Here is a 19,257-nt window from a genome sequence, read left to right on the forward strand (position 1 = left end):
TGAAGAAGAGCACTGTTAGGTATATAAGCATTCATACATCCACGCTGCTGTACACTCTCCTAGAACTCTTATTTCATACAAAGCTGAACCTCACACCATTAAACCTTGTATCTCCCTTGTTCAGACCCCCAGCAATAGCCACTATATAACTTTCTGGCACTGAATTTACCCAATCTAGCACACATAATGTCCTGCAAGGCCATCTTGGAGAGCCCCACATAAAAATTAAAAGCGGGCGTGAGCCTGCTAGTTTACAAGCTAATTCACGAACCCTCAGTGTGGGTTGATGGGTAGTAGGTCAGATGGTTGCAAATATCACCTTGATATTCCTATTTTCCTGTTTTATGTGACAAACCATGTAAAATTCTTATGCAAAAAGAGAAAAAATTCACAAAGAGTTTACACAGCAGAGAAGAACTTGTGAGCGTTTAGTTTTGCACAGTGGTGGGTTTATCCTAGCCCTTTCTGTTGACAGTTCATCACTATCACACATGAAGACTCCTGGTCCTTGTATACAGACACAGCCTACCAGAGACTATCAGGGACCCCTCAGTTCTAAATGCCTTTTCTTGCCAGCAATTGGAGCACCTGATGGAGAACTGAAAAGTCTACCCATGTTCTTTTCTTAACAGTAATTTTTATCAGCATCTGGTATTTAGGCCAACCCCATATGGAAATTCTCCATTTAAATGTGTTTAAATCATCGGTGCCTGTCACTTAGAACAAGATAGCTGAAGAAATTTAATGCAGCTTCCCTTCAAGAGAATCCCCAGGCTAGTTAGGAAAAGGGTTTTATATTCCTGAAAACGCAGGGGTTAGGTGAAAATTGATGGAGAGGTTTTAGATGGAGTGGTGTGTTACAGTCAGCTCACCCAGGAGGCGTTTGTTCAACCTTTAACTGGAAAGTGTCTCTATTAGAGCCCAGAGTTGTGTTCATTCTTGGGTTGCCATGCTTTGCTGTCTGATTAATACAGACAAAATGAGGCTTAATCTCAAATGGTACAGGTTACATGCAGAATAAAGTTCATCCTGACTGCAGTGGTCCCTCCTAAAGCAAAGAAGTGTACCTGTCTCTCTTGAGTTCCTTGAATACTCACCCAAGACAGACTGCAGAGTTCTCCTCCTAGGGTCCAAAGGGGACCATAAATTTGCATTTTGCCTATATAAATTGTCTCAAGTTCAGAAAAACATGGACTAAAGTGATGACATTTTTTATTGTTGCTTCTAATATTTCAGATATAGTACTTCTTCTCATGATGGTTATTTGACACAAATATATAAATAAATGTAAATATTTAAGAATATGTTATATATAGGTGATATATAAATATAGATGATAGATAGATAGATAGATAGATAGATAGATACATAGATAGATACATAGATACATAGATAGATACATAGATAGATACATAGATACATAGATATATAGATACATAGATACATAGATACATAGACGGACAGATGGATGGATAGATCAGAATGCCTTTATTTTAGTTACTTTTGTCTTGCTGTGATAAAATACCCTGACAAAAAAGTAACAAGGAAGGTAGGATTAGGTTAGCTTACAGTTCTGGAAGGATAGAGGTCATCAGGACAGGAAGGTGTGACAACAGGCAGGAAAGGCATGAGAGCAGCAGCAGGAGGCCAATCACATTGCACTCGGAAAGCAGAGGGGGAGGTTGGGGGAAAGGGAAAAACAGAGACAGAGACAGACAGCAAAGAGTAGGAAGTGAGTGAAGACTATGAACCATCAAAGCCTGCCCCAGCGGCATACTTCCTCCTAAAGATTCTACAACCTCTGCAAAGAGCACCACCTACTGGGGACCAAGTGTTTAAATCCACGAGTCTATGAGGGATATTTCTCATTCAGACTGCCAAACCTTCATGATTGAAGTCAAGAGTTGATGTGTATATCACTTGTCATTTTTAATGCTTTTATTATGGGAATTTTTATGGCATGCCATGGGATGTCTTACCCCAGAAGCCAACTTTAACATTATAAACTACCTTCCCAGTTTTTTTCCACCTGTATCCCCCCTAGTCCCAACTTCATCTTTATTCTGTAACAAGTCTTAGGCATCATATCTTGTTACCTGTTGATACCTCTATGTGAGTTTCTAAATGATGAGAAGTCTCCTTTAGAACATGTAGCTGTATATTTTAACATCATATAAGATAACTGGCATGAATTTCTAATCACAATGACATTGGTATCAGTTTCTCATTTTATATGCATGTTTTTATTTTATTATTATTTGTATCTTGTGTGTGTATATGTGTGTGTGTGTGTGTGTGTGTCTACATGCATGCATACAGTACAGGCATGCACATGCCATTGTAGGCATGTAGCAGTCAGAGGAGCACCTTCCGTTTGACTTCACCTTCCACCTTGTTTGAGATAGGGTTTCTTTTTGTTGTTAGGAACCAAGTGCAGCAGCCTAGCTGCCCCTGCACTTCTAGGTACTCTCTGCTCTCACCTCACTGTTGGAGTGCTAGGATTACGGGTGGGCAGAATCACAACCATCCCCACATGGTTGCTGTGGATTTGAGCTCAGGTCCTCACAGCTGCACACGAGCTTTCCACACCATCTCCCTGGCCCTACTGCACACTTTTTAAAGTTTGTTTGAAGCTAAACTAAACAAAGTCCTTACCTTACCCTTGGTTGGAATTATCTCCGTAAGTCTCGCAATCCACTTTTAAAACACTGTCATTGTCCTTGTAATTTGTTGAAAAATCCACATTACTTACCTTTCTGTGTCTGCACTGAGTGGATTGTATTGATTTTGTGCCCTGCAGTGTGGATGGTGTCTGATGTGTGTCTGTCCTCTCTATTATCAGCATATTGGGAGTTGAATCTAGAGGTCTGCTGTAATTTAGGTTTGATTTGGAGCCAGCTAACCTTATAGGTGACTATAGGTCCTTCCCTTCAGGGGGACATCAGAGCTGATTTTCTCTCTTGGTGATGTTAATGGCCATTGGTAATCAATGTTCAGATTCAACACCATTACAGTTTAAATTGCATGTACACCTCATCAACAAATCCCATCACACAGCTCTGTTAGACTGGGAGAGACAACATGTGTATAACATGGTTCTTGCACTCTGTGGTCTTTATCTCCAGTAGATAGCATATGTGCACTTGTGGGAGGGCAATGCATGTGTTCATGCATGCATCTTGAGTGTGGCTCATGTCCAAGTATGTACACATGGAGGCTGAAGGACCTGATCAAGTGTTATTGCTATGGGTCCAGCTACCTTAGTAGGTTTTTAGACGAGGTCTCTCATTGGCCTTTAGCTCACTAATTTAGCTGAGCTAGCTGGCCAGCAAACCTAGAAGAAGCAAGCACCCACTGCCACATTTGGCTCTTCCATGCCAGTTCTGAGGATCAGGCTCAGGTTCTTGTGCTTATATAGTAAGCACTTAACCAAAGGAGCCACCTCTCTAGCCTGGTGCTTTACAAGGATACAAACATCATTCCTGACGGGTCACAGTACATCTAAAGACCCCTGCTGCCTCTCTTTGAATCATTCCTTTCTTATAGAAGTCTGCAGTTACCAGATAGCCTGGCACACGGTGCCTGACTTTACATATCTCTGCTTGGGTAAAAAGCAGTAGCTGTCCTGTTAAGACATTGATTTTGATACCTGTTTCTTTTAGATTTGCTCTAGAGCCTCTGCTGCCGAAGAAGATGCACTCCAGGTCCCAGGACAAGCTAGACAAGGACGATCCAGATAAAGAGAAGAAGGACAAGAAGAAGGAGAAAAGGAACAGCAAACACCAAGAGATATTTGATAAGGAATTCAAGCCCGCTGACAGCTCCCTGCAGCAGTCTGAAGCTGTGATCCTTTCTGAAACGGTAATTTAACTGGAGACTGGAGGAGCTCTACAGGGGTGCCTGTGACCCACCTAGGGTCTGCCTCTAACCGAGAGGGCTGTCAGTTGGATTTTATTGAAGTTTTGCAAAAATATAGCAACTTAAAAGCCCAAGGTCTTCTCATCTCTGACCTCAAATAACCCAACAGTCAGAGACACAGAGCTGCGCTGTCTTTTCTCTGAGGGCGCATGCTGTCTTGGCCTTTATCCTCTTTCAGAGGGGCTGGATAGGTCAGTCCCCTGCAGGGCCCTCATGTGTCTAGGTTCCTTTTAGCTCTGTTGGACTTGGTGCCCTCGTGTCCTAGCATCTCAGAGAACAGAAGCATACAGCTTTCACAGACTGTACTCACTCATGGATAGCAACTGTCTTCTCTCCCACTTCCTGACTGACATCCGTAAGTCATAGTCACTGCCTGAGGGTTAGAATCTGCTCAGGTTCTGGTTGGTGAGATGACTCCATTCTTGATAATCTCAGTTTGATCCCTTGAGTCCACATGGTAGAAGAAAACTGACTCCCACAAGTTACCCTGTGACCTCCACACATATGCCATAACATGTGCAGATACATACAAACATAGGCATGCATGCATATGTAAATTAATAAAGTAAATGTACGCATACCATCATCCCATGTTGAGTCTGGAGCCTAGGCCTCCCAGAAGCATACCACAGTGTTTAAGGTCTACATTTAGAAATGAGGCAGAAAGTGTTTCAGAGGGACAGACAGACAGATACATCAGTGTCCAAATATTATGACATACACATGACATACATGACAGATACTTCTGTGACATAATCTCAGAGCCACTTCCCCTAGATATGGATAGCACTTGACTGGTAAGTGGCCAAAGCATATGTCCTGGGCAGCAACTCCATTTTGGCTGTTTCACCAAAACAATGATCGAAGCACACTTTTTCTTAACTTATTTCACATCTGATCACAGTCCCCCTCCCTCTTCTCTTCCCAGTCCCACCACCCTTACAAATCCCTCCTTCCATTGGAGGTACATTTCTTTATCATCATCATCATCATCATCATCATCAATTATGCCATTTGTTTACATCTCAAATGATATCCCACTTTCTGGTTACCCCTCCACAAGCTCCCCATCTCACAACTACCCTCTTCCTTCTCCCCTTTGCCTCTATGAGGGTGCTCACCCACCCACCCACCTTCTCCCACCTCACCAGTCCAGGGTCCCCCTACACTGGGGCATCAAACCTCTACAGGACCAAGGGCCTCCCCTCCCATTGATGTCAGACAAGGCCATCCTCTGTTACATATGTTTCTGGAGCCAGGGATCCCTTCCTGTACACTCCTTGGTTGGTGGTCTAGTCCCTGGGAGCACAGGGTGGTCCTACCAGCCAACATTGTTCTTCCTATGGGGTTGCAATCCCCCTTTGCTCCTCCAGTCGTTCCACCAGCTCCCCATCGGGGTCCCCTAGCTCAGTCTGATGGTTGGCTCCAAGTATCTGCCTCTGCATTGGTCAGTTGCTGGCAGAACCTCCTAAAGAACAGCCACACCAGGTTCCTGTCAGCAAGTACCTCTTAGCAACAGCAACAGTGTTGGGGTTTGGTGTCTGCAGACAGAATGGATCCCCAGATGGGACGATCCCCAGATGGCCCTTCCTTCAGACTCTGCTCTATTTTTTGTTCCTGTCTTTCCTTTGGACAGGAACATTTCTGAGTTAAAAACTTTTGAGATGGGTAAGTGGTCCCATCCCTCAACCGGGGAGCAGGAGACACACTTCTTAACAAGCCATGCTAAAACATGTCAGAGAGAACATCCCGGCACCAATACTGTCATATATATGCTGCTTGCTCAACTCAAGGTGGAATTCTGATGTAGGTGCCAGAGCCATGGCACGCTCAAGAAAGCTATTGCTTCTCTGGCTTGCAGACATGCGCTCTCACTGGAGCTAGGCTCTGATGTCTCTGAGTAGACACTGGCCAAGGGCATAGGGCCAAGGAAGCACTGGTCAAGGCTGGCATTAAATGCCTGGGCACTGGACCTCAGGCTGTACATGATTAACCACTCTGCATTTTCTGCCCACTGTTTCTGAAAGCTAGGCTTCCAGACACCCTCACAAGCAGAGGTCTCCTCTCAGGGCACACAGCATCCTAACTAGTGGGCTCAGCCTTCCTCTTTGACATATTTACTCAGGGTCAGGCGCTTTGCGGTCCTGCAGACCTTTTTATTTAAGCTCTGTTTTAAGATATTGAAACTGGGCCTGGGAAACATAGAGCCAAGTAGCAGAAAAGACCACAGTTGAACTGTGTGAGGACAAATCCAAGGACAGAGCTGAGCCAATGCAGGACAGTTTCTGTCCTTCCCAATGATGTCCCATGTCTCTGGGACAACACCTGCTGATGACAGGGCCAGGTGCAACACCATATGGGGGCCTCTCAGGTCACAGGAACTACACAAGGGCAGAGCACAGAGCCTTGACTTTGCCATCAGTAGGTACCTGGGGTTCAGAATAACCAGGGCTGCAACAGCAGGGTCCTATCCACTGGTCAGGTGTGGTGCAACCACAGTGCATCTGTGCAAGTTGAGACTTCTTCCAGGCACAGGTATTGGTGTGGTCCCCTGGGCAGGAGTCATAATGGAAAGCAACTGCATGTTCCATGATGACTCTAGCACCCCCTAGTGTTCTCAGGACTCTGCTGCTGCTAATGTTCCCTGCCCTCCATAGACCTACAGGGATAAACTGCTCTCCCCAGCTTCTTCAAGGTTTCCCTCCTCCCTTTTAGGCTGGGCTCAGCTTCCTTCTTGATTTGCATCATTAACAATTTCCTGGCCTTTAGCTAAGTCTCTCCTAGCAGGCCTTCAGGCTACCATTTGCATTTCCTTAGGAACTCTTCCTGAAGCTTTGTGTTAGGAGCATGGAAGTAGAGAAGCTCCCACAACCCCAGTCTGTTTCACCAGCCCCTGTGCACATCTCTCCGAGAGAGCCAGGCTTGGCGCCAGTCCTGACCTCACCCAGCAAGGCTCTGGGGACTCTCCTTTTCCACAGAGAAGGGGCAGTGCTTGGGCATGGCACCCACACCATCTGCACAGAACGGTTTTGATCTGTAAGCTGCGGCTGTGTGCTGCTCAGCCTCTTCCCTGCCCAGGACCTCACCTCTACTTCTGACTTCAGTAGCTCCAGTCTGGGCTGGCTTTGTGGGTCACTTCTAAGGTAGATACAATGACCCACTGGCTCTTGCTGTTCCCACCCCTGCAAAACCACCTCAGCCTACCCACTCTGCCCCAGGATTAAGCTGAAACACCAGGGCCAGGCCTTCTGGGAGACAGCCTCTTCTGCTCTTCCGCCAAGTTAATAACGTTTCTGAATAATCCTACCTCAGAATATTTTGTAATTGCTGGTGCTCCCTGATGTGTCAGATCAGAGAGCAAGCTGTAAGAAATATACAAATTAAATTTACTGATGTTACAAACAGGGGAAAGAGCTCAGGTGGAGAAAAGTCAAGAGCACTCTAAAGCCCAAGGCCAGCAGGAAGAGGAGAGAAAAGGATCTCCTGTCAGAAATAACAGCTCAGAGGAGAAACCAAACAAGGAAAGGGGGCTCCTGCCCTTCTGCTGAGGCTCCAGACTTCTGTTCCATTCTTGATCCTCTGTGGGCACCCTTGGGTGCTCTCACTAACTACACAGATAGCTCACAGCTGCACTCCTCCCCCTTTACATTGTGGTCAAGTAGCTTACAAAGGGCTTGGGCCGTAGCTTGGTAGGTAGAGTACTTGCCTAGCAAGCATGAGGCCTTGTGTTCAATCCCCAACAACCCATAAACCCTACATGGTGGTGAACACTTGTAACTCTAGCATTTAGGATGTAGAGATAACCAGGATCAGGAGTTCAAGGTCATCCTTAGGTACATAACAAGTTCTAGGCTAGCCTGCTCCCAAAGGCTGAGTTGAAGATTTATGTGAAGTTCTGTATAAGTGGGGACAGGCTGCCAGAACAGAGTACTGTACTCTCTGTAAGCAACTCAGACAACAGAAAGTTGTTCCCTACCAATTCTAGAAGCTACAGATCCAAGATCAAGGCATAGATGGGGTTGCCCCTGTTAAGGTAGTGAGAGATTAAGTTCCACACCTCCCTGGCTTCTGGTTTGGTTAGCCATCTTTGGTGTCCTTTGACTCGCAGCAGGGATACTCCATGTCTGCTTTTGTATTCCTCTGACATTCTTCCTGTTTGCATGCTGTCCAGCGCCCCTAGTTTATAAGGTCTTGTTGGATTCATGCTTACATCATCTTAACTTGGCCCTTTGCAAAACCCCTACATCCAAATGGGCTTGTGGGGTTAGGGCTTCAGCACAGGAGTTTGGGAAAGACACAACCAGTCCATATAGACCTTAACTTTGTTCTTTCTGTCCCTCAACATAGATAAGTCCCCTGCGGCCGCAAAGACCCAAGAGCCAGGTGATCAATGTCATTGGAAGTGAAAGGCGCTTCTCTGTGTCTCCAGCATCACCGTCCTCCCAGCAGACGCCCCCTCCAGTCACACCAAGAGCCAAACTCAGCTTCAGCATTCAGCCCAGTAAGTGGAACTTAAGACGTTACTCCTTAAGGTCCCCCTGACTGTCGCCCTTTATTCAGGACCCTTTCCCCAGCAGCAGACTGAAAGTTAGAGGGGCATGTGCCATCTGGAGACGTCACCTCAGGTTGAGGTGGGAAATCTAGACTTTAAGCATCTCATGCAGAAACCCATCCTCAGTGCCAGAGCTCAGCAAATATAAGCTGCAGGGCCCAACCCAGGAGCAGAGCCTCTGCCTCAAAAGGAGTCCTGAGAGTCACAAGGTACCAATGTGTTCAGGGGCCTTGGCGCTCTGTGTCTAGTGAGAGGAACAGTGAGAGAGTCATTGCTTAATGCATAGAAATGTCCACCAGGGATGACAGATGGCACAGCACTGTCAGCCTGTAACCACCATGGGCACACATGCTGTAGGAGGATTAAATGACAAGTGTTACATCACATCTGCTTAACCGCAATGACACAGGTACCCAACCCCTGGGGACCATTGCTCTCCCATCTCTTCACCAAGGCTTCTACATTCACCACTGGACTACCCTGCCACTTCCCTATTATCAGACAACTAACTACTTTAAAAACTCCAAAAACATACCCATCCATGAATGTGTCCATTTTTCTCTTTGGTTAAAATAAAACATCTTTTCCAAGAACATCAACAAAAACTAATGAAGTTAGCCTACCTTTGTGATCTCCCCTCTGTTTACAAACGGCAACATTTGTCTGCTTTAACAACCTGTGGCATATCCCTTTGGCTCTGGAAGACAGCTGCCAGCCCCTACAATCATGGGACTGCCCTGGTGAGCTGGCTGTGTGCCCTATCACCAGACTCTACCCAGCGAGCTCTCCCAGTAGCAACTGTGGCAGACTTACCATAAAGCCTGCCAGACTCTCAAACTGGCAGTTGTCCATAGCCCTTGTCACACCAACTATGTGGATTCCCCCAAGGAGAAGGAGGCTCACTGACAGTAGTATTTACACAGTGAGTTGATATGTTGCTTCAAGTCTGTTTCCTTTCTAGAACATTCCACCAGGAAAGAATCTCACTCTCTGTATTCTCTACTCCTCTTTGCCCTGTGCTGTGTTCTTTTGACAAGTGTCTCTGTGGAGTGGGAGACTTTTTGATCAATTTGTAACCATTTCATCATTTTCCAGGTCTGGAGCTGAACGGCATGATGGGGATGGATGTGGCTGATGTCCCACCCCCACTGCCCCTCAAAGGCAACATGGCAGATTATGGAAATGTGATGGAAAACCAGGATTTGATGGTCTCACCCACATCTCCTCCTCCTCCTCCTCCCCCACAGCGGGTAAGTGGGATCTAAAACCATAGGACTTTAGTTTCTGCCTGCAGTCTTCCAAGTCCCAGGGAGGGTTACCTTGGGCCCACGAGAGGAGAACTAAGGACTGAGGTGTGCATGGTCTGTGATTCTGCATCTTAGCCCTGGCTGCAGACAACCCCACCTCCCATACAGTGCTGCAGCCATTCCAGTTGCTGCCTTTTCTCTGAAGTTGTTCTGATGGATGCTGATTTTTGAGCTATTGATGTTGCCAGCAGCTTTGGTGCCAAGAGGTCTGTCTGACTGCACTGAAGAGACATACTACTCCATAGGGGAAGCCTCCTCTGTTTCCCCCCATCTTGGCCCTCTAGTTTCTCTGGGCAATGTTGTCCTCACACTGACAGGTCCCTGGTGGCCACAGGCACTTGCTGCCCAGAGAGTTCATAGGAAGGGTTCCACATTGGGGGTGCAGACTGTATACCCCACTGCCCTGTTTCAACAGCCCTCAAATGCTGCTCAAAGTCTTGGTTCAAGGTTCTGGCCTGGCTTCTTTCAGTAGTACTTATAAGCAGTGTGAACCCTTCTTTGGCACTGGTCCCCAGGCTGGTCCCCACCACACACTGTTTTAAAGTCATTAATCATATCTAATATGCTCCCTGCTAAGCAGCCTCAGGCCTGCATGTTAATGCAAATGATAGAGGGTCCTAAATGCCACACTGCACTGGGTCCTCGCAGTTATGGATTACTCATAGGCTGTGCCCCTGGTCCATCCTCTTGTGATGCTCAAATCTGAGTAGAGAAGGTAAGCTCAGGGAGAAAGCACAAATGTCACTTACTCAGTCACAGCAGTAATGTCCACTCCGAAGTCCCCATTCCCACAGCACATTAATTCATAGCCTCATAAAGTTAAATCCACTCGGACTGAAGAGTAAAACACCCAAGTCCGTGTTTGTTTGTACAGCTGGCCATACTTTTTGAAGCTCAGCCTCCATAAAGTAATGACATGGCCACCAGAGCTCCTGAGAGCGCTGATGGTGTGAGATTTGCTGGTGGCTACCACAAGGCATGGGGATTGTTTTTTTTTTTTTTTTCTTCAGCCATAGTAAAGAATTCTTCATGCCTTTTCTTTTTCTTTCTTGGGGAGGCATTTTACTGGGTGCTCTGCAAATCTCTTTTGTAAGAGCAGTAAGGGAGGGCTGGGGCGATGCTCAGTATGTAAAATGCTTGCCATGCAAGGAATACAACCTGAGTCCAGTCCACCAGAACCTATGTAAAAGTGCCAAGCATGCTGGCAGGCCCCTGTCATTCTAGTACTGCAGAGGTACTAGGTCAGGAAGGTCACTGAAGCTCACCACTGGTCAGTCATGCTAGCCAAATTGGTGAGCTCAGGTTCAGTGAAAGATGAGAGGGACTGAGGAGGATGCCTGATGTTGACCTCTGGCTGCCACCCACATGCCTATACACATATATTCACAATAGCATGTGCTTAAACATATACAGACAGGCTTGTGCACATACATAAAGAAAGTAGTGAGGGAAGAGATTGCATGTTAACTGTGTGTCTGATTGTTCTTTAAAGGAAGCTAAAGGCACTACACGGCTTTTTCTCTGACATGCAAGGGACAGGTAGCTCTTCTAAAGCCAAAGTGTCATTTGTGTAGGAAAAGGTCCCCCTAGAGATATCAGTGGGGAGCTGACCCTGGAGAAGGGTGTGTTCTATTAGGCTAGAGGGCTCAGGCGGCTACTGAAATGTAAACTTGACCTCTGCAGCACAAAAGGAGACCCAGAGAGCCTGGGGTAGAGGAACCTCCACTTCCTTGGGGTGTCATAGCCTCATTTAGTTGATTATATCCATATTTTATTTGAAAAGCCGAAATATCCCCCAGGCTCCTCCTATAATCTGAAAACTCTGAACTTTGGAAGTCTGATCAAGTCCATTTCTGTCACACATCCATGCAGGGGTGACAGATCCAGCGTCCTAAGTTGTCAGTGCCGCTTGTGATTAAGTGAAGGACCGACATGCCCTAGCTGCGCTTAGGTTTATAAAGCGGGTGCAAATTCAATTAGATTAATTACTCAGCTCTCTTTGCAATTTGTCTCTGGTTTAATTTGCAGCCTGCATCAAGTTTGGATGACAGGCCGGTGGTTAGTGTGTCGTAATTAGTTAAGGCATCTTCTCAGGTGCGTCCCTCTGCACAGGCCCTGAGAGCCGTTTTTGGATAATGATCGTTTATCTGCTGCGGGAGGTGATCGATAGCCTCCCGTCACTTTCATCGATCGGCCTCAGGCTTGTCGGTGACTCTATCTCTAGTTGTTGCCATTTTAAGCTGTCATTCATTTCAGAATGGCTCGTATGACCAGCCATGTGAGCTATCACTTTACTTAATGGTGATAAACCCAACGTTCTCCTGCTTGGTATTAAGGACACCTCTAGCATCTAACACTGTTTTCTTCAGACTGTGCTGGTCCTGCCTGCAGGTACCCTCTGTTAGAGGTCACTGTCACCATAGATTTCACCTATGAACACACCTACAATGGATGTTCTCAGGCCGTCAAATCAGTGTTTCTTTCCACAGTTCACAGCAACCTTAAAAGAGACTTACAAATGTACTCTTCACTTTTTCTTGGTGTGTGTGTTGGGGGGGGGGGGCTCTGTATATGTGGTTGTGTGTGTGTGTGTGTGTGTGTGTGTAGATGTATATGGACATTTGTGTATCTGTACATGGGAGCCAGAGGTTTAGTATCTGGTGTCTTTTAATCGCTCTCCATTTTATATTTTTGAGAAAGATCTCCCAGTAAACCTGGATTTTGCTGATTGGGCTAGAGTAGTGGGCCAGCAACACCCAGGAATCCTCGTGTCCCTCAGGCAGGGATTATAGGCTTGTGCTATTGTGCCCAGTTTTTGACATGGGTTCTGGGGATGTACATTCAGGTCCTTATGCTTGCATGACAAGAACTTCAAAACTGAGCCAACTCCCAAGACCACCACTTCCCTCTGTAAAATGGCTAGTGTTACCGATGACCTCCTCCCTTCTGTACCTCAACACTAGGGTAATGTATATTTACCTGTCTGAACCAGGAGGAAACTGGAGCAGTGAGTGAGAGACCCTTATGTCATGGTTCTGCCTTTGAGAACTTCCCTCACATTCAGCCACACACCCCAGCCTCTGCTGAGAGACTGTGACTTGGGCCCTTTCATCACACACACACATTGGCTCTTGAACACTCATTGAGATTTCTGCTTGTGGTGGGTCCCACCTCCCCCAATCCATCAGTTTTTGCATCTTCGCATTCAGCTTGTCCTTAGGTGCCTGGGCATCTCTTTTCAGTGTCTGTGATGGTCATGAGGGTTCCTAGAGCAGAAGGGCAGTGGCCTCTTGAGTCATTCATACCCAGCAGGTGGTACTGCACAGCTTTCTGAGGCTTCACAGCTGTTTGTTCATTTTCTGGTTTGGAGGATATATCCCATTAGTTATTTTTCTAATCTCCATGATGCCCTGCTACGAAGCCCCCACAGCAGTGCCACTGGCTAGGGTCAAGGTGTTCAAACATACGAGTCTGCAAGGGAGGGGGCATTTATAATGAAGCTGTACCCAGAACCCAAGGCACTTTGCTGCCTATGGACCAATTCAGCCTGTCCCTTGCTTCTGTTAATAAAGTTTCCTTCACCCACAGTTATGGCCACAGCTTCTGCTGGCCCAGGTTCTGGCCACTTCCCAGCCTCAGCAAGAGCCATGCATGACCCACAAATTATGTTACTTTCCAGAGAAATCTTGCTGGCCAACCTGGGCTGTCAGTTCAGAAGGCAAGGGAGAATCTCTCTTCACACCCTAGAGAGCCTGTCCTTTGGACACAGATCCATTGCTAGGGTGATGACACCAGAATCTAAAACCACAAACATTGATGCTTCTCAGGGGAGAGTGCTCACCATGCATATAGATTCAGATGTCAGAAAACTACATGGCTGCAGGGCAGCCCAGAGTCGGGTAGCTGACAGACTGGCTCCAAGCCAGGCAGGGTGGAGCCAGGTCACAAGGAGGAATCAGTTCCTATCCTAAGTGTTCAGATAGACTTCCAACTGCTATGCCAAGTAAGACTCCAGCAAAGGAACAGGTGCTTCTCAGTGAGTACACCAGTAACATGATGGTTTCTTCATACTCCTGTTTCCTAGCAACAGCCACCTCCACTGCCCAGCAAAACACCACCTCCCCCCCCTCCGAAGACGACCCGAAAGCAGACCTCAGTGGACTCTGGGATTGTGCAGTGAATCCTGGGAGAAGGTTTTCCTTCTGCTTCTCTTCTACATCTGCCGTGCCTGCCGATTACCTCCTCTGGGCCCTGGGATGCTTCACCTTAGTGTGATTGGCTTTTCTTGGAAAGAGGTGTGTCCTAGCCATGGGACCAGAGGCCTAAAGTGTCTCAGAGCACAGTGGGAATGGAGCCAAGTCATACATAGTCTGGATTGTTTTGAAGTTGGGGACTCAGAGCATGTCAGACTTTCTGGTAGCCTCAGTCTTGCCCTGAAACTCTTTCCTTTTGTGCCAAACGACTTATATTCATTTGCAGAGAGCTTGGCTGATGTGAGTTAGCCAAGCAGGAAGAATGAGGCCAACCCCCTACCCCTACTCCCCCATGAGAAGCTATGCAGTAACCTTGTAAGGATCCTCATGCTGCCTCTGCAGCCCAGACTCTAGCTCACCCACAAGGGCTGACTGTTCAACCCTATCCTTGCTGTATCCTCAGTGTGACTCGTGGGGTGGAGTGTCACTTCAGCTGACATCAAGCAGCTAAGTGTACCCCTTCAGAGAAGATCTTGATTTCCCTTGGCATAATTTAATGTAGGGATATCTCTCAGTTACTAAAGAGATATTAATATATGGAGTAGAGACACCATTATAGATACTGAAAAATGAATTTGAGCATAGGAAAGTGAATTTTCATTCTTTTTAAAATATGAGCCCATATACCACCAGAGGTGGTTTTAATTGGGTAGCTTCTCTGTATGTACAGAATATTTGTATATACGGTGGTTCTCAGAGCTCCGGCAAGTGTCTGTCCCACTTGCTTACTCCAGCGGGCCTCTGAACATGAGCTCCAGTGTGTCCTCTTCATGTTTAACTGCTGGAAATATTTGTTTTCTAAATCCCACAAAATTGTTTTCCAGATTTCCAAGGTCCTGAAAATGTTGGTGGACAATGATTCTTTTTTTTAAAAAAAAAAAAAAAAAAAAAAAACTAACTTTGTATAACCTAATATTTTATTTGATCATCTATATTTTTTTATTCACTTTGATCATGATACTGTTTGTTCTAGGAGAGTTCAAAGTTAATCACTGACAAATGAAAAATAAATGTTATTTAAAAAGGACTCCTGGTGACCGGCCTCTTTTAATCATTTCACATAAAATATAGATGCTGCCTTCTTAAAGACAAAACACACACTTATATATGTACCTATCCATCTTCTTCAAACACAACTATGTGTGTATATGTGTGTGTGTGCACTCATGCACTTGTATGCATGGGTGCACATGTCTGTGTATGAACATAGGGATCAGAAGTAAACTCCATATTTCTTACTCAGTTGCTCTTCGCTTTGTGTTTTGAGGCAGAATCTCTCATGAACTTCAACCTTAGCGTGAGGCCAACTCCCCTGAAAAGCTATGCAGTGACAGGGTAAGGATTAAACTAGACTGGCTAGCCAACAAGCCTCGATGATCTACCTGTCCCTCCCTCCGCAAAACTGGAATTATAAGTGCATAACACTGCCCCCAGCTTTTTTTTATATGGGTCTTAGGGCTAAGTTCAGGTCCTTGTGGTTTTGTGACAAACACTTCCCCAACTGAGCCATCTCCTCAGCCTTTAGACATAATTGTTCTTTAACTTTTGAGAAGTTTTTTTTTATTATTTTTAAGGATTTCATGCATATATACAGTGAAACATAACCATATCTACCCCTCATGTCCCCCCAACTCCCCCTATACATACCCTCCCAACACATCCTAGCTCAACTTTACATCTTTTTTTTTCTCTTATTTATTTATTTTTTTTACTAACACATTAAGTCTGCTAATATGTGCATGAGTGTGAGGCCATTCACTGGAGCACAGGAAACCTAGCAGTGGCCACAGCCCATACACACACACACACACACACATATGTATATATATGTATATATATATGTATGTACATACATATATATATGTAATTTTCCCATCCCAATAGTGGTCTACTGCAATAGCTCCTCAGCAAGGGGTAGGTCCCAGTGCTCATCTTTCCCCATCCATGCACAGATTATAGTGGCTTGAATTTGTATGGGAAACCACAGCTGCTATGCGCTCACGACCGCATAGCTATATCACCTCCAGAAGATAGCGTTTCAGAGCACCACCCACGTCCTCCTGCTTATACATTCTTTATACCTCCTCTTCTGTGGTGTTCCCTGAGCCTTCCTTTGGAGGCTGGGAAGCTAACGTAGATGTCCCACTTAGGCCTGAGCCCCCGGCCTTTTCTTCTTAGCAGTTTGATAGGTTATGTGTCTCCGAAGTGGCTGCTGTCCACTGCAAAACAAAGCTTCTCTGACCAAGGTTGAGAGCAGCCCAGGTCTATGAAGGATGAGCATAACTAGTTCCTGGTCCAAAAGCTATGGCTTGGAGGTCATAGGCCAAAGCACGAAATCTGCTATTGTTATTTTGCTGTCAAAGTACCTTCTAAATATATATGCTTATAGTTACGAATCATCCCACTTCATTGCTCTTGGTTGAGAGCCCAGGTGGAAAATGCCTACACCCACTTGAGTATGAACATGTCCTCGCAGACCACGTCAGAGCTACCCATTCCTACACTTTAGTCCCACTCTGGAACAGGGTTCCCCCAGCTGCTGCTCAGTGGGGCCTCTTCTCTGGCTGGGCATTGCTGAAGCCTCTTTCTCTCCTGCCTCCATTTTTACTAACTTGAGAGAGGACTTTGTCCTGAGGTGTGTGATTTGGCTTGAGAAGCCTAGATGTTAGAGAGCCTTCTCCAGAACCTACCATGCTAGATGTTAGATGACAATGGGTCCTCCTGCGAAGGGCTCTCATCTCCCTCCTTTGAAAACACAAAAGTACTTGTGTGTGCCTTCACCAGCCTGAAGGGGCCCTCTGCAAAAGCCAAGATGCTCCAGGGCATCTTTGCCTTGTGTTGTAGCTGTCCCGTTGTAACAACTTCAAAGGGGGATCGTAGAGATGCCTCAGAGCTCTTGCTGCACAAACATGATCTCCAACACCCACATTAAAAAATATACATATAACTATGTGTCCCTGTAACCAGGCACCATGGAGGATAGAGACAGGCGGACCATTGGGGACAGTTGACTGCTGTTCAGCTCTATGTTCAGTGAGAAACTTCCCCTTCCCCCAACTCAATGAGTTCCTCAATGAGGAAGAAAATGATGTACACACACACACACACACACACACACACATACACATAAATATTCAGGACTCAGTAGACTGGTCAAGGTGGAATCTTTTCTTTGGGAACCTGCTTTTTTTCACCAAGATAAGTGTTCATCTTCTAGCCTGTATGTCAGACCCACAGTCCAGAAACAAATGGCTTTGCCACACTAATATGAGAGAATATCAAGAGGCCAGCTACTGGCTGGGGGTCATTTGAGAATGCTGATGTCATTGCACTATCTCATGCATGTAGCCATCAATAACTGTGAGAATCATTAGCATGTACACATGCATATATGCACCACACACATACACTACATGCATGTACATACCCACATGGACCACACACATGCCCACTCACATACACACACATATATGCACACACACATGCACCACACACATGCATACGCATACATATGTAGCACACACATGCACACACAGCACACATACACATGCACACACACATACATATGTACCACACACACATGCACACACACACACCCAAGCTCACACACATACACCACACCCATGCACACATACATGTGCACACACACACACACACACACCTTTTTATTAGTTACTTTTCTGTTACTGTGTCAAAACATGATGCCCAAGACAATGTATATGAGGAGATTCTTCCTAAGTTGGAAGCTTAGCTGGATGGATGGGGTCTTGCCCTGGTCTTGCCCTTCCCTTTCTATTTAATTTCTCTCCATCATCAAAAAACTCCTTAGGTTCTCCTTCAAGTGGTAGACATGGCAGCTGGAGCCAGAAGCTGGGAGCTCTCACCTTCAACCTCAGGCACAAAGCAGGGAGAGTGAAGAAAGCATCACAAGGCTTTAAGTTCTCAGAGCCTTCCTCCAGCAAGGCAACAAATGCCTCCTAAGCCCTCCCAAATAGTGCCACCAACTGGGAGCCAAGTGTTCAAATACCTGAGCCTGTAGGGGCAATCATCATCCAAACCACACCTTCCAGGGCCACACACACCTCCGCTGGGGAACACCTGGAGAACATAGCAAGGTTACCAAGGAAAAAAGGATGAAAGGGAAGAAGGGAAGGAAAGAAGAAGGGAGGGAGAGGGAAAGGAAGGGAGACAGCCACTTTGTCACAGAACTTTCTTAATAGACTGATATATTGACAAACAAGGGGGTGTCTCCAACCCTGTGCAGTCTCGCATTTTTCTCCCTGTGTCAGCCTTCTGTTGCTGTTTAGAAGGCCTGAAGTAAATGAACCTAAATATAAGGAAGGTCTACTTAGGCTCACAGTTGAGATTTCAGCCTACAGTCAATTAGCTGTGGCAATGTGGGCCTGTGCATTGTGGCAGGAGTGAAGGAAGGAGGCCAAGGCCTGTTTACCTCACAGCTGGTTGCCAAGGAGGAAGAGAAAGGGGAGGACCCAGAGTCTATTGTCTCCTTTGTAAACTCTCCAGAGAATGAACCACCAACCAAAGAGCACACACACACACACACACACACACACACAGCGCAGATGTGCAACTTGGTCTTTATATGGATCCCTCAACAACTGGATCTGGGGCAGCCGGTTCTGACCCAGACCCTGTTGCCTGCCTGTGGATCCTGTTCCCCTAACTGGCCTACAATGACTTGATGTGCCAAGGTGAGACGAATGGAGTGCTTCCCCCTTATCAGAGGAGAAAGGAGGGGTTGGGGGAGGGATTGTGTGAGAGGAGTCTGGGAGAAACAGGGGCTTTGATCATCCCTTTGATCAGGAAGTAAAGTTAATTAAAAAAAAAAGAAAACAAAAGGAAAAAAACCAAACCTTTCCAGGAATTGGAATGAATCTCACTTGGCCCCAACTCAGTTACCACATCCCCAGGGTACCAAAGGCTCTAGACTAAGCTTTTAATGTGTTGGCATATCTGGAATATTCCAAACTCAAACCACCAGGCTCTCCTTGTAGACCAAAGCCCTAATCAAGGAGAAATTCCCTGCTATGTCTATGGCTTCCTGACTCCCAGACTTAAAGAATGAGGCTGTCTGGAAGGTTTGCCTCCAGACATAGCGGCAGGTGGCAGGGCCCACCACCCCACAACACAAGCCAGGCACCCTGAAGCCAGGGATAATGGAATATAACCTAGCCTCCCTCCACACACACACACACACACACACACC

General features: G+C 46.2%; 1 protein-coding gene across 2 annotated transcripts in view; it reads left to right on the forward strand.

Annotated features, from left to right (window-relative positions):
• The window catches only part of Dock1 (dedicator of cytokinesis 1), a 503,223-nt gene extending 488,166 nt beyond the window's left edge, over window positions 1-15,057 (forward strand). Inside the window, exons 49-52 of one of the 2 annotated variants that reach the window (XM_034495028.2) lie at window positions 3,663-3,861; window positions 8,266-8,419; window positions 9,566-9,720; window positions 13,862-15,057. In XM_034495028.2, the coding sequence (XP_034350919.1) occupies window positions 3,663-3,861; window positions 8,266-8,419; window positions 9,566-9,720; window positions 13,862-13,957 (604 nt within the window). In that variant the 3' untranslated portion in view covers window positions 13,958-15,057. The remainder of the gene's footprint in view (window positions 1-3,662; window positions 3,862-8,265; window positions 8,420-9,565; window positions 9,721-13,861) is intronic. The other variant, XM_034495020.2, reaches the window with a different exon arrangement.
• The last annotated feature ends 4,200 nt before the right edge of the window (window positions 15,058-19,257 follow it).

This window comes from Arvicanthis niloticus, chromosome 1, assembly GCF_011762505.2.
Source record: "Arvicanthis niloticus isolate mArvNil1 chromosome 1, mArvNil1.pat.X, whole genome shotgun sequence".
NCBI lineage: Eukaryota > Metazoa > Chordata > Mammalia > Rodentia > Muridae > Arvicanthis > Arvicanthis niloticus.